Genomic DNA, 22,060 nt, shown 5'->3' on the forward strand with positions numbered 1-22,060 from the left:
CCTTCGACCGGCGCGTGTAGAGGGCGTGCTCGGTGGCGCACTTGGTGAAGCCGAGCGACGCGAGGCTTGCGTCCAGCTTGATGTTCCACGCGCGCGGCGTCTGACGCAGCCCGTACAGGGCCTTGCGCAGGCGGAGCACCCTGTGCTCCTCGCCGGCGATGACGAATCTTGGCGGCTGCTGCACGTACACTTCCTCGGCGAGCTCTCCGTTGAGGAACGCCAACTTCACATCCAAGTGATGGACCTTCCAGCTCCTCTCGGCCGCCAGCGCCAGCAGCAGTTGCACGGACTCCATGCGCGCCACCGGCGCAAAGACTTCCTCGAAGTCGATGCCCTCGCGCTGCACGAATCCTTTAGCGACGAGCCGCGCCTTGTGCCGCACCACCTCGCCGCGCTCGTTCCGCTTCACCTTGTAGACCCACTTGAGCCCGATCGGTCGGCAACCGATCAGCGGGTCCATGAGCTCCCATGTGCGGTTCTCCTCCACCGCCGCCATCTTTTCCAGCATCGCCACCCGCCAGCACTCCTCCTGCTCTGCTGCGGCGAAGCTTGGCGGCTCCTCTGCACTGCCCAGGTGCAGCTCGAGATCGTCCAGCACACGGGCAGCCTGCCCTGGCGGACTTGTGTTGCCGACGAGGTCGTCCACCGCGCGGAACCGAAGCGGCTCGCCGGAGTACTCCGCGTCGACGTTCGAGGAGGCGCTCGGTGGAGGTGTGACGAAGCGGATCGGCGATGCAAAGCCCGGTGATGGTGCCGCAGGTGTGGCCGGGGTTGCCGCCCCGCAGGCGAGTGCGGAGCCAGCTCGACTTCCCCTGTTTCCGAAACAGGAGAGGCTTGAGCAGGGGAGCCGCCGCCTGGGCTCGCCGCTGCACCTGAAACAGGGGAGCCACCACCTGGGCTCGCCGTTGCTTCCCCGTCAGCGATCACCCCGTCCTGGACCTCCACGTGCTCGATGACGAAGTCCCTCCAGGCTCCGCGCACCGCTTCCCCATCGCCGGACTCCTCCTCCCAGCTCCAGCACGCCGCCTCGTCAAAGATGACGTCGCGGGACACCACCACACGCCGTCCTTGTGGGTCGTAGAGCCGGTAGGCCTTGCTGCCGCGCTCATACCCAAGGAACACCACCGGGGTGCTCCGGTCCTCCAGCTTGGAGAGGTTGGGCTTCGTCTTCTTCACGTGCCCAATGCAGCCGAATGTCCTGAGGAAGGACACATCCGGCTTCCTCCCGTGCCACGCCTCGAACGGCGTCGTGCCATCCAAGCTCTTGGTGGGCGCGCGATTCAGGATGAACACCGCCGTGCTCACCGCCTCGCCCCAGAACACCGCCGGCATCTTCTTAGCCTTGAGTATGCTCCTCGCCATGCCGACCACCGTCTGGTTCCTCCTCTCCACGACGCCGTTCTGCTGCGGCGAGTACGGCGTCATGAGGTGGCATTCAACGCCCTGTCCCGCGCAGTAGAGGCCTAACTCGACCGAGGTGAACTCGCCGCCGCAATCCGTCCGCAGCACGCGCAGCTTCTTCACCGTCTCCGTCTCCACCTGCGCCTGGAACTCCTTGATGGCCGCCGGCGCCTCATCCTTGATCGACAGGAGGTGCAGCCACATGAAGCGGCTGCAATCGTCCACCAAGAGCAAGAAGTAGCGCCGCCCGCCGTGTGTTGCCGGTGTGATTGGCCCGCAGAGGTCGCCATGGACGAGCTCGAGGACGTCCCCGGCGCGGTAGCTCGCCTTCTTGGGGAACGGCAGCCTCCTCTGCTTCCCGGCAAGGCAGCTGTCGCAGAGCTCGCCGGCGTGCTCGACCAGCGGCAGTCCTCGCACCATGCATCGCCGCGCCATCCTGGCCAGAGCATGAAAGCTCAGATGGCCAAATCGTGCGTGCCAGCGCCATGCCTCGTCGTCGCAGCGGCGCGCCAGGCACACCGGGCGCGCAAAGCGCAGCGCCAGTGTGTAGAGGCGATTCCTGCCGCGCTCGACCTTGGCAAGTAGCTTGTGCTCGCGGTCCTTGATCCGGAGCACGCCGCCGTCGATCAGCACTTGGCAGCCACGCTCGTCGAGCTGGCCAATGCTGACGATGTTGCTCCGGAGCTTGGGGATGTAGTACACATCCGTCAGCGCCTTGTGCTCGCCGCTCTTGCACTGGAACACGACCGTGCCGCGCCCCTGGATGTCGACGCCGGAGTTGTCCCCGAACATCACAGTGCCGACGACTCCGGTGTCGAGCTCGGAGAAGGCCGTGCGGTTCCCGGTCATGTGGTTGCTCGCGCCGGTGTCGAGGTACCACAACTCCTCTGCCTCCTCTGCTCGCCCGAGGTTGACCCGTGCGCGTGGCTCGTCGAGTTCGACGCGCCCGCCGCGGTCCTCTGCCTCGGTGTTGATGGCGCAGACCTGCGCCATGAGCAGCACAGGCTCTTCCTCGTCATCCTGGGCGAGATGCGCCCGCTCCTGGCGCCGCGGCTCCTTGCAGTCGCGGGCCCAGTGCCTGATTTTGCCGCAATTGCGGCAACGATCCTTGTCGGCGACACGGTCGCCACCGTCCTTGCCGGCGCCATCCGCCTTCCGCCGTGGCTTGCCGCGCCGCCTGCCGCGCACGTCGCCTCTGCCGCCGCTGCGTGAAACAGAGAAGCCCTCCCCCTGCTTCCTCTCGCGCAAGCGCTCTGCCTACTGCTCCTCTGTGAGCAGTAGCTGGCCGCCGGCAGTCGTGCGGGCGGGGGCCTCCGCGCGGTTGTCGACCGCCTTGAGCCGCCCGGTGATGTCCTCGATCGAGAGCGTGCTCATGTGGAGCAGTGTCTCAATTGAGAGCGCAATCTGCTCGAACCGGGGCGGCACGACCCGCAAGTACTTGGCCACCGCTTCCTCCTCTCCGATGTCGACGCCAACCTGCGCTAGCTGGCTTACCAGTGAGGTGAGCCGCAGCGCGAAGTCCTCGATGGCCTCTCCATCGCGGAACGCGATCGCCTCGTACTCCCGCCTGAGCTGCTACGCCTTCACCTTGCGCACGCGATCGCCGCCCAGCCGCATCGTCTCCAGGCTCTCCCACGCCTCCTTGGCGGAGTCCTTGGCGCCGAGCGGGACGACGTACTCTGCCGGCACAGACTTGAGGATGGCCTCCATGGCCGACTGGTCGTCTTCTTCGTCAGCGGTGCCCACGGTCACCGCCGCCCACAGGCGCCTCGCCTTGAGCATCACCTTCATCAGCACCACCCACTCGGCGTAGTTCGTGCGAGTGAGCATGGAGTACTGCGCGCCGCCGACGTCCCGCACCGTCTTCTTCACAACGTACGTCGTCTGGCGCCCACAGCCACGCTCCTGAGAACGCCCGCGCCCATGCTCACGATCCAGGGAAGCCATAGCCACCAAGCTCGAACACTCAAGCTCTGAATACCACTTGTTGGCAATCCCTCACACACTCACACACACTTTGCAGGTGGAAGATGAACAAGATGAGAGGAAGAACTCAGGAAGAGCACACGGGAAGTGGAGCTGCTTAATCTCCAGAGCTGCAGCTGTCGTCTCCTTTATACACAACCAAGTCAAGGTGAGTTATTTACATGGTATGGCTCTATAGTGCCTTGCAGCCTCTACCACTACTTCCTACTACTGCTGCTACTACTTGCTACTGCTACCATGCTGCTACTTGCAGCTGCTACTATATGCACCAGTTCTTTGCCGCCCAAATTCAAGTGGCAAGCCATGGCAGGTCAAAGTGCTAGTGCTACTACTACTACCAGGAAGGAAAGGCAAGCATGAGCATGGGTAATTATCTAACAACTTGTTCTCCTAACTGAAACCAAGACAAAGGCCGTCCATTTTCCAATTATAGGTCATTCCACCTCATGAGTTGCCCATCTATTCTTAATGTAAAATGTTTACACCAATTTCAGCTCACGGCTAACTTGTCCTGTTATAGAACATACTCCCTCCGTCCTGAAATATAAGTCATTTTGGTTTGTCCTAAGTCAAAGTAGTCTAAGTTCGACCAAATTTATAGAGAAGAATATTAGCATCTAATACATCAAATAAGTAAATTATGAAAATACATTTCATAATAGATCTAATAATTCTCATTTGACATTCAAAATATTATTACTCTTTTCTATAAACTTGGTCAAACTTAGAACAGTTTGACTTAGGACAAACCAAAATGCCTTGTATTTCAGGACTGAGGGAGTATATAATTATGTATGTTGCACCCTCTCACAATAAGGAATAACCTACCAGACTTATGCCCTTTCTTTCTTGTGTGTGTATGAAAGTTGTGAAGAGGAGAAACATGTCAATATTTGGTACATGCTGAGGAGTTCAGTGTGCTTCACCTGATAACCTTGTAGTCCTATTTTGTCCAAAATCTTTTGACAGGCGACTTTTTCATCATTTCTATCAGAAAAAAATATGGTCATAATTACATGATAAACCTGGAGGTGCGAAAGGGCATTTCATTGTAGAACAATCATACTCACTTCTCTTTCAGAATTTCGGGAGCAAGAACACGAAAGCGATGTAGAAAATCGTGGAATAGTTTCCTTGTGGGGTAACCAGCACAGCTGATTCTAATGGCTTCAAGAACACCCTATTAGGATGGAAAATCATCAGTGAAGAGCACCATAAAACGAGCATCTAGAAATTTGGCAAACATGTATGCGACAGTTTCCTTACCGAGCATCGAAGCTGCTGCAAAACATTAGTGTTCTCAAAAACAGCAGGCTTAAGAACACTATTTGGCTTTATACATCTGATGTAATGTGGATCTGTTGAGCTCAAAGTCTCCATAAGCTCGTGAAGTTGCATCTGCAAATTGCATTCAGAAATCAAATACAGAAACACTGACATGTACACCAAAGCTTTCATAAGAATACAGCAAAGTAAATGTTGTCAGATCTCCATTCTGGTGTAGAAATGTTACCTTAAAGCGAGTCGCGATTGAGGATTTTGATGATTTTGTGTTCTCTTCAGTTGCTGGTGGAAATAACCCTGATACAAAAGGGCACTTTGAAGCGTTAAGTAATTCTTGATGCTCCGCTACCACATAGTCTTTGTTCTTGTCCAGGAATTGATCAGATTGGTATGTTACCTGGGGAAATAAAAAAGGAAAGTGATCGTACTCAGGCAAAAACAAGAAAACTGAACGACAGGACGGGTGTTGTAGTGCAAAATACTTACATCTCCAGCATAATGTTGAATTGTAAAAGCAGTCCGTGAAAGCTTTGGTTTGGTAAACCTTTTGTGGTTCTTGAACTTTTCATACAGCTTTTGAGATAATGTCTCATGTGTGGACTTTGGAAACATGCTGGTGAATATATATCAGCACAGAAGAGGATAACTGTTGTTAGATACTATTCACGAAATTAGTGCAAGAAACATGCTCGTAAATATATGCGAGCACAGAAGAGGGTAACTCTTGTTAGACACATGTATTCACAAAATTAGTAATGTGCATCCTTGATTAATATGTGAACAAATAATTTGGAATCGGAAACTGGGTGTTCAATTCAACAAAATATGGAAAGTAGGATCTGGAAATGCACCAAACTCAACAAAAAAAATCCTACTGAAAGTATCAAAATAATTTTAGTTCTCTCAATCATGCATAGATAAGCACAGAAATAGGTTGGTCAGAGGAAAATATGAAACATTCAAACTCACCAGGCTTCATCAAGAAGTGCAATAATGCCACCTGGTTTCTGGACATAGAAAAATGATAGCTCAACATGAGAATATAAAAGGATAATAGGTCAACAAGAAGTCAAGAATACAAGTGTCTTGATTACTGCCATCATGTGTGTATGGCATTGTAGCTAAACTATGCGATATAGCTAGGCTGGGAAAGACTAAGCTTAATAGATCAATACCTTAGTAACCACAAGGCACTGCATCTTATATAGTAACCAACTCATACCTTTTCTATCAAGTCAAGTACATCTTGATTGTCAACAAATTCTATGTAACTCCAATTAATCTGCTCCCTTGTGTATTCCTCTTGTTCCATTTTGAAGACATTCTACCGAAACAAGCATTGGGCATTAATTGGCTCATGCAAGCAAGAAAAAGAAAAGTTCTACTTAAAATGTGAGTTCCACAATACCTGATTAAAATGTTGCTGGAGTTTTTCATTGGTAAAATTGATGCATAGTTGTTCGAAACTGTTATAACAGTCACAAGTAGGAGGGTAAGCACCCCTCAGAAAGGTCTTCCACAGCAACAAATTTAATGTTCCTTCTTGAACTAATTGCTTACCTGTTAGTTTTAAAACTTTCAAAGCCATATATATCAAGTACCCCAATCAGTTTGTTCGAGTTTGGGTCTTGTCCTATTGATGCATTTATTCTGTTTACAAGCCTGTAATAATATAAGTATACGTAATTAGAAAACAATTACATGATTAGTAATGAATAAATTGCCAAGCCTATTACCAGTCAAATAATCGAGAGTATATCTGCTTTGCTAAACCATCCCTGCTAATAGTAGCAGAACTCGGACCAACTGTAGTGGTAATCACTCCTTCTGGTGTATTAATTTCCCTGTTTATCAAGGCATTCTCCAACTTCCCGCAATCACACCTGTAATGATCATTCCAAGTATAACGTGGATTATGGACATGTAATATAACATTAAAGTTATGACAGAAGCGGAGAATGGAAAAACATCAGTCATACATCAAGAGCTCTCCTGCTGTATTAAGATGGAATCTAGATTTTTCATCCTTTATTACAGATGAATCGACCTCTCTCCCTTTTGCAAAATTTATGTTTCCAAGATGAAGCACCGCAGCAACAACGCGGAATATAGCTTCCTGTAGATAGTCATGCCATTTGAGAAAAAGAAATTACTTAATGTATAGCTCCTTTATCCACAATCAACAAACAATTTGTTACTTAAAGAGGAGGAATTTCAAACCTGTTCTTGCTCAGTGATGCCAACAGTATCCATTGCATTTCTTGTTGCTAGATATTCCTCAGCATCATTGATCCCATCAACTTTAATGCAAGTTGATTGGTTGAGATAGTGAAATGAAGATGGGTCCCCAAGCTTATACTTCTTAAGATCCAGCAATCATAAATTTTGCATAGAGAATGGCACAAGTAACAGCTTGGTTAGAAGATCTGAAATAAATAGTTACGTCAAGATTGAAAAAAAAAATACCTCAGATGGTGCTGCACACAGGAAGTAAAAACAATGGTAGTTTCTCTCGGGGCTATTAATTTGGCAGACTCGCGATCTCTCGAGCAAGTAAGTCCTAATGGCAGCACCAGATATCTTTCCGCTTTTGTCAAACTGGATTTCAACAAATTTACCAAATCGACTTCGCCACATGGACAGAAAAGGTTAACAAGTGAGTCAGTACCATAGTATGAGCAAGTATGAGAGGATAAATGATATATTTTATATAATTATCCTTCTATATAATAGTGACCTACAAAAAAATCCTACAAATATTTTGACCTCACGCAGAGTTTGTAATGGTTGTAGTTTTTCTTAAAATTACTATTATTACTTCTATCAACAGGCTTGTTTGGCTAGTGACTTTAGTGACCAGAAAAAGGTTTCATATGCCACAAAAATTTAATGTTTGGTTTTCACTAGAGCTGCTACAAGATTTCCTAAGGCTCTACCAGCAGGCTTTTCTTTTGTTTAATCTGCCAAAACCAGATGAGTTCAACATAAGCCTTTTCTATCAATTGCCGACTTGTTGTAACTGTTGTGAGTTAGATATTATGTACCTCCAAACTAAACAGTTGCTACAAAGCTTTCAAATTGAGGTCTAATATTGAAATATTGCCCCCTTGTCATAATTTTCGTTTATAGTGCTCCATGCCTTAACAAAACGTGAGTCATACCATTGGTTAGTTTGATACTTACAAAACCAATGAATTAGCTGCTGAGAAAAGGAAGGCAGTATACTTTAACCCTCCCTCACAGTCACATAGATCACAAAGCCAAGCTGACAGCAAGGACTCACATGTCTCAAGGAGGCAGCAAATTGATTTCCTTATAATTGTCTCCAACATAAGATATTTGACTCTGATATCATCTAGTTCATGCACTAACCAACTCACCCACAAGATGAAGCTGCTACAGATATTGCAATTTGGCCATACCTCAGTTATGCAAGACAGTAGGTACTATCACGAGGGTTTTGTATTTTCAGCTTATTGGTGTTATACCACCAAGATTTTGTACTTTAGGTCTATAACAAGACATGTTGAATATCTTCTGAGTTCCACATATATTATGATATCCATGAAAAGGAAATCACCTTGAGTTGTTGTTCCGAACGGTTTTCGCATTCCCAAAAGCTTCAAGAACTGGATTAGACTGGATCCGAAACATAAGTAAGTAATGGAAACAATAGCTACAAATGGAATGATTAGTTTGACAAGACTATCATATAACATTTGCTTTTATCACCAAGAAATGTTGACTAACGAAATTTTCAAACTTACTTCTAAAACCTGCTGTTCAACTGTCCTTTCTCCTGTTCCAGATCGCCCACCCAGGAATGCAAGATATCTCATCAACAATTTTGTAGTTTCAGTCTTACCAGCACCACTTTCACCACTGACCAAAATGGAGTTACTCTTTCCTTCATTTATCATTTGCCTGTTTCCTTATTCAAATGAATGCAAAATGGTACCATCAATATAGGGGTACCTCCACTAGGCAGTTGATGAATAACATTTGATGGTAGTAGTATAAACATTCACCTGTAAGAGACGTCAGCTATTGCAAATACGTGAGGATCTAGGTCACCTAGATTTGCACCTTTGTATTTTTCCATAGTACGGGCATCAACCAGATTAGGCAGCCTTTGGAATGGATTTATTGCAATCAGAATGTTGCCAGTATAGGTCTGGGAACTCAAGAGAAGAGCATTAGAGAAAGTTGACTCGCGTAATATTCCACAATTTAACGAATTATCACTCACATAAATGATATTTTTTGCATATCTGACAGCCAGGTTATCCAGAACTCCAGGCTCATGCAAGTATGACAACCTTGTCATGTCATCCACTCCATCAGGTGGTGCTTCTGTGTCCTTAGGGTGAATATCTGATATCTTTGCAGTGACCTGGTTACACAAGCAAAAGCATAACCAATTTCATGAGACAAAAAGAAAACTTCGAGTAAAGCAGTAACAGAATAGGGAAATCATGGCACATTATTGGCATCAATGTTGCATTAAATTATAAATTGAATACCACTCCATCCATTCCACAATGTTTGTCCACTGAGGATACCAAGGGTGCAGTTATTGCAGTACTGCCACTCACTACCCCTAATTAAATGCTTCAATAGAAGAGCAGCTGATGTGTTATGACATCTAATAGGGGCACAGATGGTCATTTCACATTGTGTTTTTCTTGATCTGTGCATATGGTGTGCTATGGACAAATATAGCAGAAAAAAGGGAGTGGCACATTTACATTCCTCGGTGTACACATGGCAGTGTTCTGAATCACATTTGTATATTTTCTTAGTGCTGAAGGATGACGACATTGATGAAGATGTCATGCATAGAATTTCAGCAGGATGGTTGAAATGGCGTCAAGCTTCGGGCGTCCTCTATGACATTAGGGTGCCACAAAAGCTAAAAGGTAAGTTTTATAGAACAGCGATTCGCCCGGTGATGTTATACGGTGCTGAATGTTGGCCTACAAAAAGACGACATGTCCAGCAACTGAGTGTAGCAGAGATGCTGGATGTTGCGGTGGTTTTGCGGGCACACAAGGAGGGATAGAATCCGGAACGAAGTTATTCGGGATAGGGTCAGGGTGGCACCAATTGAGGAGAAACTTACCCAACATCGGTTGAGATGGTTTGTACATGTCCAATGGAGGCCTCCTGAGGCGTCAGTGCGTAGTGGGATTCTAAAGCGTGCCGATAATGTAAAGAGGGGTAGAGGTAGACCTAAACTGACTTAGGCGAGTCGGTTAAGAGAGACCTTAAGGATTGGAATATCTCTAAAGAGGTAGCTTTGGATATGAGCGTTTGGAGATTAGCTATCAACGTGCCTGAACCGTGACATCTGTGTCTTTTGGGTTCCATCTCTAGCCTACCCCAACTCGCTTGGGACAAAAGGCTATATGAAGTTACCAGATCTTTGCACATATCTTGCCCAGAAAAAGAATAATACAGGTCAGTGTCTAACCGCTCTGGGAAAGAAGCCAAGGCATGCGGTGGGGTAGAGGCTGACCGCTTTCAAGAATTTTGTTAACTCCTAAGTATAGATTGCATAGAGGTCTAACCGCCTGGAGTTTCATTGTAGGGAAGAGAAGGGTTCAACAATCACACAAAAATAATAAAGTAGTTGGTGGTGGGCAGGGATATTCATCAAACAGATGATTAGCTACTCCATTTTGAACAAACTTGTTATGGTAGCTAATTCAGTAAAAATTCATTGGAGGGAAGATGAATGTGAGAACTGAGAACTTGTGGTAGAGTGTCACTGAAGAAGGAGAGCAATTAATGGACAGACTACAGAGGAGTTCAGGAGAACAGGGAGAAACATGAGAGGAGGTATGTGTCGTAGTGTGTTTCTTGGTCTATTTTCATTTAATCTCAAAAATGTAATCAGCAGATTGTAAACAGCTGCCCCCTAACAAAGTAATATGATAAGTTCATTCCTAATCTATTAGTAACAAACCTGGAAGTACAGCAAGCCAATCAAATCTATAAATTACAGGCTTATTTTTAAAACTACTTTAAAGGTCTATCGTTTGTCCACTGCTGCAGCCATAACAAACCAGAATTTTCAGAAATGATGCAAGACAAAACAGGGACAGAAGAGATTCAAATAATCCTGCACCTTTTATATTTATAAACCACACAGGCATAGAGATGAAGTTTGTTTTTCATTACCAGGAAAATTCCTTGTCTATGATAATTGAAAAATGAAAAACAGATTAAAAAGGGTTGATCCAGGACATATTCTAGTAAGACGCCGTTAGGTGTTGACAATTGTCAAACGTTCAATACTTCTCAAGCAGTCTACTGACAATATGACCAATGCTCGGGAACAGCCTATTGGTCTGATGGTGGAGGCGCGATGGTATGACCCCGTGCTCATGATTTACATGCACATGAGATTGCACATACTGCAGATTTTAAATCTTGGTTTCTCATCCATCTAATCCAGATAGTAGGTTATAAACTGCAGACCTTACATATATGGGTGGAAGCAGGAATCACAAGATAGAAGGTACATGTAAGGGAGAAAAAAACTCATAAACTCATACATTAGCGAGGAGTATATCATCACAATATGCAATGGTCAGATTATTCATCGATGTTTTAAAAGTTTTCCTGGCTATGTATTAGAGCAGTCTTGCAATATAATCTGTGGTTAGATGCCAGCATTGGTCTATACTTGAGTGAACACTAGAAGAATGACAAGCGATGACACACACAGTAAAGGAAGTTATAAATGCACTCTGAACAAGAAACTGAGCTCTGAAATCATAAAGAACCCAAAAACAAACAGAACAGGAACATGCCAGACTTCATCAGCATGATAACACATACCGTATCCCCCTTGGTTGTGCGAACATGGGCATTTTGACCATCGATTCTGGATACCTCACCATCAACCCAGGCTAAATCTTTATCTTCCACCCATACATGAGAGCCTATAACGATGTTTAACATTGAAGCCTGCAAAATGTTACAAGCGACAAATTCAACATGTGAAGTTGCATTCCAGGCAGATCAACAGACTAGCATACATGCATATATAAATGTTGCAACGTGCACCGCAGAAAATTGCAAAAAGGTCAGCGAATTTCACAAAGGATGACATGTATACCAACTATCCTTCAAGTTTTTTTTTTACTTAGAATAGTCCAGGTCTAATCGCATGTAATGTATAGCAATTCCAGCAATGTGCATTGCCCTGAAAATATCATAGCAAAACTGGGACTTATACAGTTCAGCTGGTTCCCCAGAGTGAACAGACTTCACTTCATTCAACTCCTATACCAAGAGCACTGAATTAAACACAATTAGTTTTTCTAAACAAGTGTTATCATAGCAAGCTACTCTGACATGATCCGAACAGCCTGCAAAAATAAAATACTTGTGGCTACACTTTTGCTCTGCACGAGGAAGCTAAAATTCAGTTCATCCAACAAATGTACCAGAGAAATCCAATCGATTTATCGCTTAGTAAATCGAGCCCTCCAAAATTGTGCAAAAGGCCAAGTCCAATCTCACTTCACTTTCCCCCAAACTTGAGTTGCAAAACCACACGATAGTCCCCCCAAACCCAGCCAAAAGCAGACGCCAACGGAAGCAGACAAGCTCGCGCTCGGACACATCAGCGTCGCAGCAAAAAAGACAAACAAACAGAGACAGGCACGCACCATGTCTCATCTGTGGCGATCGAGCCGCCCCGCCCTGCCTCGAGGGACGGACCCCGGCTTAAGGCGCTGTCACGGGACCGGACGGGAGGAGTCGCGGCACGGTCGGCGGCGGCAGCGGCGGCGCCGACGGGCGATCTCCTCCCCCCGGGCGCTCGCCGATCGCCGATCGCCCCTGCGGCGGAGCGATCCGCCCCGGCAAGGGAACGAGCGGCGCGCGGGCGGGTGGGGGCGTGGAGGCGCGCGACGGTGGCAGCAGCAGCAGCAGCGACGCGGAGGCGGGTGGGCTGGTGGTGGTGGAGGGCGACGCGACCGCGGCACGACAGGAGGAGAGAGAGGGAGGAGGAGGGTGGGGGTGAGGGGAGCCACAGCCAGGTGCCAGGCGAAGCCAACAGGGCGCCACTTGTCATGTAACGCGATTAAAAAAAATGGGGGAATAATCTCGGTGCGCGAGTCGGAACGGAACTGTGCCGCCCGCTCGCGCCAACGTGCGATCGGGGTCGTCACCACGAGCGCACCAGCGCGGCTGCGCGCGACATTTCCAAAAGCCGGAGAAAGCTGGGGGAAGGTGGCGGTGCCGGTGCGGGTAGGAACGGGAGAGGGGAGGATCTCAAAGGCGGAGGTGGTGGACCCGGAAGGGATTAGACGAATCGGGGACCCGACGCGAGGTTTCCGGTGTGATTAGCGTGGGGAAAGTGCTCTGACGGGGCGGGGCATGGCAGGTGGTTAGGGATGGCTGTTGACATGTGCGCGGGGGGCAGGCGTGGAGCGGACAGCCGGGCAGCGGCGGGGTGGATGGACTGGCGGGAGGGCGCGGGGGCCACCTGGCCGACAGTTAGGCAGCGAGTCGTCATTTTGGGTGGATTTCTTTTTTTTAGCAGATTTTTGGGTGGATTTCTTGATGGGAGAAAAGGAGAACTCGATGGCTTTCGGCGAGCTGCTATTGGAGCCGTACTCGTACTATGAATCGTGCCGTTGGAGCATTTGCGTAGAGTCGCCCTGAAAATAGATGCAACTGTAGTTGCGAGCTGCCGATCGCCAGGCCCGCGGTTCATTCGGCTTGTTCGGCTGGCTGGTCAGCCAGCAGCAACAGTGTTTTCCTCTCACGCCAAATCAGCTCAGCCACCAGCCAACCAGCCAGCCAGCAGTATTTTCCTCTCATGCCAAATCAGCCCAGCCACCAGCCAACTCATTTAACTTTGTGCTGTTGTGCATAGGACAGTACCTACCAAAACTATCATTTAACATTTTTCTGGTCAACACACACCAATGCACTAGCACGCGCTGATCGCAAACGATCACCAACAAACTTCGAACCGGATCGGTCAGACCGGTCCCTCCAACCGGTCAGACCGGTTGGATGCAGAAACTTGCGAAGACTTAGAACCTCAAGCTCGGGAGGAACAACGTCGGAGCTCGAAGATCTAGGATTGCCTTGTGATCAGCAGGCCACTCAAGACGCCCTTGAACTTGGAAAAGCTAGGGTTTGGAAAATAGGGTAAAGAGAATTGTTTTGATTCGATTGTGATTATAAAAATCCTCAATCGATCATAGCCTTTATATTTATAGGCCGGAAAAGACATACCTCTTTCAAATCCGGTTACAAAATGACTCTAAACCTAAAACCCTAATCAGACTTAAATTACATGTCCAGACCGGTCGGCCACGGTTATTGCCAATTTTAATTGCCAACACGCTGCAACTGTTTAATAATAATGATTCATGAACCCCGTGCGCGATGGCAACGGCGCTCGGTCGTGATGCTGCTGATCCATGTGCGAATAATGCAGCTTGCTTACCATCCTTGGAGAAAGAAAATAAGTGTATCCCGTCAAGCATGACGGCTTAGCTGCCATGCAACGCTACGCGCGCGCATGATACACGCCATGGATATACTCCGTTTTGAATGTGTAGACGTATAGAAAAAAAAAGTAAGCTATTTTTATTCAACGGATTACTAACTCGCAAAAAAAAACTATTCTCCCGTTCAAAAAAAAATATTCAACGGATTAGGTTAAGCTTGGTGGTGGTCAAATGGCGCAAGAAAATCCGGAATCCCTCGCTGATGAATTCAAGATCACTCGACACTATATTATTTTCGATGGGAAAGCGCATGATTATGACGCGTTGTTTGCTCCCGATGGAAGAACTAAAGCGAGCACTCGTCGTACACATAAGCCCTGCCGCTTGGGTTCATCTCCGCGGGCCCATCAGCTCAGCTGTGCGGGTAGGGGTACACTGTACACAGGGTACGCGCCTGTCATGGACCCCAACTCGGATGAAAATATTGGCTGCATCCTCATCCTTCCAGCTCAAACGGAACGCAGTACCCAAAGTCCCAAACCCAAACCCGGTGCTGTCGTCAGCGTCACCACTTGTTAGTTGCCAAGGTCGTGCAGGTACGTACGTTCTCGCCAGTGCTACGGATAGCCGGAAAACGGCAGCAACTTCGGCAACTGCAGCGGCGAGTCGCACAGGCGCGCACGTCGTCGCCACAACGTGCGCACGCGACGGAGCGCCCGACCCAGACTTTGGAGAGCAAATACAGGGATGCGTACGTACTGTCCCAATGATGGATGGTCCCATGACGCGGCGACGGGGGCCACCGGGTTAGCCCCGGGGTTTGAAATGGCTGCGGAAACACGAAGTCAGGCGCTGGGCGTTGCGCGGCCGTCCGTCCAAGCCCGACCGCGCTAGCTCATGGCTTCATACTGGCTGCCGGGTACATCTCGCTACCTCGGCCCTGTTTGGTCCGTAGCACATTTAGTATAAACTTTGATTAATAATTAAAAATACTAAATAAAGATAGTTTGCAATACTAACTTCACAATCCATGTGCTATTTCGCGAGACGAATCTTTTGACTGCACGATTAGATGATGATTACTGTAGCATTACTGCAGCCAATCACGGATTTGTTTGCCTCGTTAGATTCGTCGCGCAAAGTTGCACCCGTCTGTGAAAATTTTTTACAAATAAACTTCGTTTAAGCCTCCATACATGAAAGATTCTGTGATTACTGTTCATAGCACAGATGAACCAAACGAGGCCCTCTTTGACAAGTGCATTGGGGGAAAAGTGGGAGAAGGTAAGAAACCAGCGGGCCACCGCGATGATGGCGACGCTGCGCAAGTGCAAGCCACCGCCGGGTCATGGTGGCGTGCCGTCCATTTCAATCAAATTTGATTCTGGAAAGGTGGGGTCTGAATGAAACTGTAAGAGCAGAAAACAGATCGGAATTCTCCCGTCTCCAGGCTGCACAACTATTCGTTCCTTTTTTTTTTATCCTCACATTTTCAGATCCAGAAAAAGTCGGCTTCGGTCATCTCAGCCTTTGAAACAAAATTAATTCTACTGCACTCCATGGTTTCAGATAACTGGAACCTGTAGAATATGATGCTGGCAGTGGCAGATGTTTGCCGTTGCTTGTAGGGGTATCTCTGTAGGCAGAAGAAGCTGTCCCGGGTTGCTGTAGGCTGAAACCGTCTTGCATTTGCATCGCTGGAGGGCGTAGGCTGTCATCTTCCAATCAGATGCCGGCAATTAAACACCCAGAACCCAGTCAAGTAAGATGACCATGGGTACCAGTCAGTAAGCGGGTGAGCCTCACACTAATGCCAAACATGGTTTTGGGACTTTGGAAAGGACGAGCAGCCCTGTTAGAATCTTAGCCTTGCATACCAGGAACCAGCGCGACGCTGCGACCCGCGGCGTCCTTGCGTACCTGATCACCTAATGCAACTACCACTACCAGCATCTGACCATCTGCTTGCGCTGCTCAAGACGAGCACGCATAAACCGAACGAGGAATCAGGTCGAAAAGAGACCGAAGACTCCCCGGGTCGTGTCAAAATTCAAAAACGAGGGTTCCAGGATCTGCCTCTTGGGTTTGGAATTTGGATGGCCAGTAGTCAAGCGTCCCTTGGATGAGATCACGAGAACAGATTCCGTGGATTTCCTTTCACCCAGGGCCGAGTGATGATACTACTTGGACGATGAGCTGTCGACCGCGACAGGACCCGCAGAATTCCTCGAACAAAAGTTTGCGCCCAGGGTCCAGCCAACTAAGCTTTTCATAGGATCGGGGGGACCCTTGTAGATGGAATCATTGTGTCCACGGCGAGCACGGGATGCCATGAACGATTTGCTAATCTGCACCGGTGCACTGACCTGTCGAGAAAGCCACAAGCTGCAACGCTGCCCATCTGTGGAAGTCTACAACGCGGCAGAGGACGGCGGATCTATCTTAGCACCATTGGCGAAATCGTCGTATTCTTTTCGCGGATGGCATGGCGTCGTAACAGGCCTGCTTGATTTCATCCCCACAGTTTCTTGAGCAGAGAAATGAATAGTGTTTTCTTTCGTGCTGAGACATGAAGTATAAACCCAAGACAGCGGTGTGAGTGACGAGAGCATTCCGAATATTGGGAGATTGTATTGCACCTTCGTAGAAGCCGCTCTTTTCATTGTGAAGAGAGAGACACCAGTTTCTTTGTACAGTTGAGCCCAATGGAATTCAGAAGGAACATAGCACAACCAATAGGGAAGCATAAAAAAAAAAGAACTGATCCAAGATGGTTCAGTATGCAAGAGAACTTAATGTACATGATTTTACAATCAACTAGGAACATTTCCAGAAAAATAAGTTACCCCGATCAAACCGGGAAGACATGTCTTACAAGCTAACTACCCACCAAAATATTACCGAAATCTCTTGTCCTTCTGAAGGAGGATATTTGGATTCCGCGAATGATTTTTAGCTCCTGCTAGCTCGCCCCATCTGGTCCCTGCACCATGGACGCGCGACGAGATGCTCCAGAGGGTGTCTCCTGGCCGACCAGCTGCCTCTTGGCTCGGCTTTGTGATTGCTTTGGATTTCATCAGGGGGTGCTTGTTGCCCTTGCCCATGCCAGCTGCAAGCAGCCATCTTGAGCCAGACTGCTGCTGCGTTTGATTGCCCCATGGTTTCGTCTTTTCAGGTTCACTCTTGAAACCAGCAACGTGCACTTCTGTAACCTTAAACTGAGGAATGGAATCCTCTAATTCCTCAACCTTCTGTTCTGTGACTAATGCCTTATCTGGAACCTCTTCAGTCTTGGGCTCCTCATCATCTTGCTCGCTATTACCTTTGTCTGAAACAGTACTGTAGATCTTGGGCTTTGGGGGGACAAAAACCCTTTCCACTTGAATTAAAGCAAGCATAGGTGTGCCAACTGGCTCATAGTTACGTAGCGGGTCACGTAGTTGAACCATGAGAGCAACAGTGAAGTTATTCCCTAACAAGCCCCATCTTCTACCAGATTTCTTGCTCTTTTTGTCTCCATTCCGTTTTTCAGCAACTAACTCCATCGATTTAGCATGATGGGCAGCAAGTATCTTCGATGTCCTGTCACTGTGCTGTTCTTCTTCATCCACTACCCCAGAGTCAAGCCTCATCCACTCATCTAGAGTGATAGACAAGCCCATTAATCCATCAACTTCTTCTCCACTTTGCTTAACATCCAGAAGCTGCAAGCCTGCAGTTCCCTCTAAACCAAGGGACCAAGTATTCTCTGCAGACTTTCCTTGCAGAGATGAAAATTCCCCAATAGGCTTCGCACTGATATTGGAGGGTGCCTCCTCTTCTGACATGCCAGATTGTATCCTCAAACCCTCAATGGAAAGAGCTTCAATCTTTTCCATAGCTAAAGGTGCAAGGTCCTCAAGTGAAAAATATTCTGAAGCACTCTCCCCACCCAAGGATGATGACAGATCAGCACCTCTCCCTTTCTTCTTCTTGCCAGAGGCAGTATTTCCTACCCCTCCTACTAACGCATCGATGCTATGATTCTCCAATAGATCATATCTGCATTGGTAAAAGAAAAATGGTTCAAACAAGGCACAAGTGGGAAAAAGCACAAACAAGCATGAAAAGGAAGATTACAAACCTTTCACCGGATTCTAGAGATGGAGCAGACTCCCAGGCAATCTGCTGCATCATTTTGCCATTAACATCTTCTAAGGGCATAAGTTTATTTGCTTGCATTGATAATTTTTCAATTCCAACTGATGCCAGACCATGCAATATATCCATAATCCCAGATCCCATCTCTGCTGGCAGCACAATCGGTGAAGAAGCCTGCATGACCAAGCTGCAGTTGTTCTTAGCATTTTTGAACAGGGTTGGATTCATTGATCGCAGAAATCCTCCATCTTTTGTCTGAATAAATGAACCTAAACCTTTGGCCAATGGTGGTAGCTCAGAGGGCTGCTCAGGCGGGAGATCAATAGGGCTACCAAACCCACTTCTACTTTCAGGTGGAGAAGATTGGAAGGACTTTTCGTTTAGCCCAAATTGACGCATTAAAGCTTCAGTTTCCTCATCTTCCAGCGACTTAGCTCGAAGTCTGGTATCTATTGCTTGGCTTCCATTCTGAAGCTCAAGCTCAGCCTCATGTATCATTGCGGAGAGATCGAAATCCTCCACAACATCTTCACAGATAGGTTCTTCCATTCCATCGTCGAAGTCCAAACCAAGAATAGCATTCCCAGATGCTAGAGCTTCCTTTTCAAACTGCTTCCAAAGCCGCTCTCTTGGTGACTCGGAATCACTATCTGAGGGTTGCCCAAATGGGCTATGCTCTATTCCAAGCATATCCAAGAACTCATTAGCAACAGAATCTGATGAAGCATCCATGCTGCGCGATCTGCCCTTCCTACTGGTGGACCTGTAACTACCAGTCACGCCCGTGCAGCTTAATCGCCTAGAATGCTTATCTTCTACAATTGGTGATTCAAATTCCTCTGGTTCAGCAATCGAGAGATCATTGAATATACACTCTAGATCCTTCAGCTCTGTATCTCTTCCAAACTGATTCTCTGCTTCAAGAGCGGCAGTAGGCAGTGAAGCCGCTTTGACTATTCCATCCTGTTGGTTTTCCACGTTCTCCCTATGATCAGCAGCATCACTGACTGCCTCCTCCAGCACCACTCCAACAGTCTGATCTTCAGTGACATTATCACTTACTTGCACAGGCTTAAATGATCCCTCATAGTCAATTTTGAACCCCAAATCCTCCTGATCAGCCGCATTGCTTGTTTCTGCATGTTCAGGCCTTTGTGTATCATCTGAGGCAACCTCAACTCCATGCTCAACAACATTGAAGTCCGTAACACCCCAGTGGCCCTCTGGACGCACCAAGTCCTCCTTCTTAACCTCTACCGATGTGCAGTGTTTTGCCTCCGGAGAGCTCTCCACCTCAGAGTCCAATGCTGCCACCTCCTCCTTCCTTGCATCAAGACCACCAGCAGCAGCAAATGGCAGTGCCCTCGCACTCGCAGACCTCAAGCTCGGCAACACCTCGTGCAGTACCCTCACATCCCTGCTCCGCGCTGGCACTGGCGTCGGTGCCTGCACTGACACCGGCCGCGCCATCGACCCGCGCCGCAGTCCAGGCCCAGCAACCTCCCCAGCCTTATGCTGCTCGCCGCCGCCACCCCCGACGAGCGAACACGAGAAGGTGACATTGAGCCGCGCGCCGCGTGCGGGGCCGGACAGCCGGAAACTGGTGCTCCACTTCCCGAACCCGGAGTCGCCGCCGTCCTCGAGATCGTCGAAAGAGACCGGTAGCAGGCGCGTGAGGTCGACCTCGTGCTTGCCGAGCTCGAGCGTGGAGGCGGAGACGGCGACGGAGAAGGCCCGAGGCTCGTACTTGACCGCGGACTTGGCGCCGCGGGAGAAGTAGACCAGGGAGCGCAACGTGAGGGCCTCCTCGAACGCGGCAGTGCCAAGCGCCGCCGCGACGGGGCGGGTGTAGGCAGACACGGACATCCGGCGGAACTGGACGGTGACCGCGGACCCGTCGAGCGCCGCGGGGAGGCCGTCGACGGAGTGCACGTGCAGCGCGAACGCGCAGTCGAGGGGGCGCCGGCCCAGGTGCGAGATGGCGGTCAGGGACTTCTTCCAGAAGGAGGACGACGAGGACGAGGACGAGGTGGAAGCGGCGGAGGAGCTGGCGGCGGACGGTAGGAGCCTGCGCGATGAGGAGGAGGAGGAGAAAGAGGGCTTGAGGCGGGGCTTTTGGCGCGGCTGCTCGGTGGCGGCGGGGGATGGGGAGGGGAGCGGGAGGGACCGGCGGCGGCGGCTGGTGGAGGGGTCGAGGGAGAGCGCCTTGTGGAGCGTGACGATGTCGCGGGCGAGGGCGGCGTCGCCCGCATCGCCCCCGCGGTGGTCGCCGCCGCCCACGCCGACGAAACGGGGCAGGCGGGACGACATGGCTGGCGCCTGGCGGCGGCGGCGCTTGGGTTTGGGTTTGGGATGGGGTCGGGTTTGGGGATTTTTCGGGAGGCGATTTTGAAGGGGGCGGCGCGGCCGGCGACGGGGCGGACGCAGACGAGGGGGAGCGGGGCGGGGGGATGCGTTGCTTTGGTGTTGCGTTTTCTTTGTTGCTCCACTACGCGATGCGTTTGCTCCGGTGCTCGGCGTTTTGTTTAGACTTTAGTGAGCTGTGGGATCCGGCGGGGTCGCCGGGCTCCTCCGCCTCCGATGGCCTCAGGGCTGTCGGGGGCGGAGACCGCCGGGCTCCGGCCGTGCGGCACAGGTAAGTTAGGTTCTAGTAGATTTAGGGGTTGGTGTCCAGCGTCGACGGCGAGGCACAGGCGTCGACGGCGAGGCGGAATAAGTCCTCTCTCGGGCTCGTCCCCGTCCCTGTGCTGCTTCTCTCCGGCGGCTCTGGTGGGTCCGTGGAGGTGGTGCTCCCGTGGTGGAGCCGCTGTGTAAGGTCTTGTTTGGTTTCAGGACTTTTTTCAGAAGTCCCTATCACATCAAAAGGAATCTTACTATTTTATAGTATTAAATAAAATCTGTTTATAAATGTTTTTTCACAGCTGAGTGCTTTTTCGCGAGACGAATCTAATGAGCCTAATTAATTCATAATTTGCTACAGTGATGTTATGTGCCGGCGACTCGTCGTTTTTTCATGGAGGCGAGTTCATCGCCCTTTTACTTGATGGATACAGAGCATTCTTTGGGGTTAGTGGAAAGCAGGAGAATGGAGCAGATCCATGCTTCTCGCGGCGGTTCTAGTCGTCGCCGGCGGATCTGGCTCCAAGGCCACCGGAGCTCGGGGTGCGTCTCCGGCCGATGGACTTCCCGCGGTAGCTTCATCTCGTCGTTCGTGGAGAGTTTTTCTCGCGGCTCTCTTCAAAGCTGTATTCGGCTGGTGCCTCCAGCTCCAGCGCTACAGTATTTCCTTCTCACATCGCTCCAGCCACCAGTCAGGTAACAGTGTTTTTTTCTCACACCACTCCAGCTCCAGCCTCCAGCTCCAGCCTGCCGAACACGCCGCTCGTGTACCTGTATCGTATGCGTTTGGGTCTTTGTACCGTAGATCTCAGTTTAATACAGGTACGTTTGTTAAAAAAAAAAGGCTGGACTGGACTACTCGAAGTCGAAGGGAATTCCTGTCACGTGAATCGTGGAACAGAACAGAAATGGCTTCGTGGAGCTCGGGTCGTGAAACGGAAGGGATCAAGGATAGGTTGTGCGCCTGTGCCGCTGTGGGGGCGTGTTTTCTGCTGGATTGGGCCCTATCGAACACGATTTCGAGAAAAGAATTTCACATGCATGGAGTACTAAACGAAATTTATTTGCAAAATTTTTTCACGGATGGTGTAACTTTTCACGACGAATTTAATGACAGTAATTAATCGATGATTGACTACAGCGATGCT

General features: G+C 49.3%; 2 protein-coding genes across 14 annotated transcripts in view; both read right to left on the bottom strand.

Moving 5' to 3' along the window:
• LOC120707823 (myosin-17-like) overlaps window positions 1–12,697 on the bottom strand; it is a 42,223-nt gene extending 29,526 nt beyond the window's left edge. For 3 of the 13 annotated variants that reach the window (XM_039992838.1, XM_039992839.1, XM_039992840.1), the window contains exons 1-19: window positions 12,354–12,686; window positions 11,518–11,646; window positions 8,921–9,064; window positions 8,700–8,845; window positions 8,439–8,595; window positions 8,252–8,310; window positions 7,138–7,297; window positions 6,892–7,041; window positions 6,651–6,787; window positions 6,408–6,554; window positions 6,232–6,333; window positions 6,080–6,137; window positions 5,894–5,995; window positions 5,641–5,678; window positions 5,158–5,284; window positions 4,901–5,068; window positions 4,654–4,785; window positions 4,458–4,567; window positions 4,314–4,374 (exon numbers count right to left, since the gene is read on the bottom strand). In XM_039992838.1, coding sequence (XP_039848772.1) covers window positions 4,314–4,374; window positions 4,458–4,567; window positions 4,654–4,785; window positions 4,901–5,068; window positions 5,158–5,284; window positions 5,641–5,678; window positions 5,894–5,995; window positions 6,080–6,137; window positions 6,232–6,333; window positions 6,408–6,554; window positions 6,651–6,787; window positions 6,892–7,041; window positions 7,138–7,297; window positions 8,252–8,310; window positions 8,439–8,595; window positions 8,700–8,845; window positions 8,921–9,064; window positions 11,518–11,646; window positions 12,354–12,356 — 2,130 coding nt within the window. In that variant the 5' untranslated portion in view covers window positions 12,357–12,686. Of the gene's footprint in view, window positions 1–4,313; window positions 4,375–4,457; window positions 4,568–4,653; window positions 4,786–4,900; window positions 5,069–5,157; window positions 5,285–5,640; window positions 5,679–5,893; window positions 5,996–6,079; window positions 6,138–6,231; window positions 6,334–6,407; window positions 6,555–6,650; window positions 6,788–6,891; window positions 7,042–7,137; window positions 7,298–8,251; window positions 8,311–8,438; window positions 8,603–8,699; window positions 8,846–8,920; window positions 9,065–11,517; window positions 11,647–12,353 lie in introns of those variants that run through there. The other 10 variants (XM_039992845.1, XM_039992841.1, XM_039992847.1 and 7 more) reach the window with 8 other exon arrangements.
• Window positions 12,698–16,844: 4,147 nt separating this feature from the next.
• On the bottom strand, window positions 16,845–20,977 carry LOC120707824 (protein PLASTID MOVEMENT IMPAIRED 1-RELATED 1-like). The gene is made up of 2 exons (XM_039992850.1): window positions 18,277–20,977; window positions 16,845–18,194 (listed from the first exon to the last, which is right to left on the bottom strand). Exons 1-2 carry the CDS (start codon window positions 20,601–20,603, stop codon window positions 17,051–17,053), a joined length of 3,471 nt encoding a protein of 1,156 aa, XP_039848784.1. The 5' UTR covers window positions 20,604–20,977; the 3' UTR covers window positions 16,845–17,050.
• Window positions 20,978–22,060: the final 1,083 nt, after the last annotated feature.

This window comes from Panicum virgatum, chromosome 5K (genome assembly GCF_016808335.1).
Source record: "Panicum virgatum strain AP13 chromosome 5K, P.virgatum_v5, whole genome shotgun sequence".
NCBI classification, from domain to species: Eukaryota; Viridiplantae; Streptophyta; class Magnoliopsida; order Poales; family Poaceae; genus Panicum; species Panicum virgatum.

What these genes read in the sequence shown, in the direction of transcription:
- LOC120707824 (XM_039992850.1), bottom strand. Translation starts at nt 20,603, where the DNA reads ATGTCGTCCCGCCTGCCCCGTTTCGTCGGCGTGGGCGGCGGCGACCAC. An exon ending in TCTCTAGAATCCGGTGAAAG is followed by an intron (nt 18,195 to 18,276) that starts GTTTGTAATCTT and finishes TTACCAATGCAG; the next exon opens with ATATGATCTATTGGAGAATC.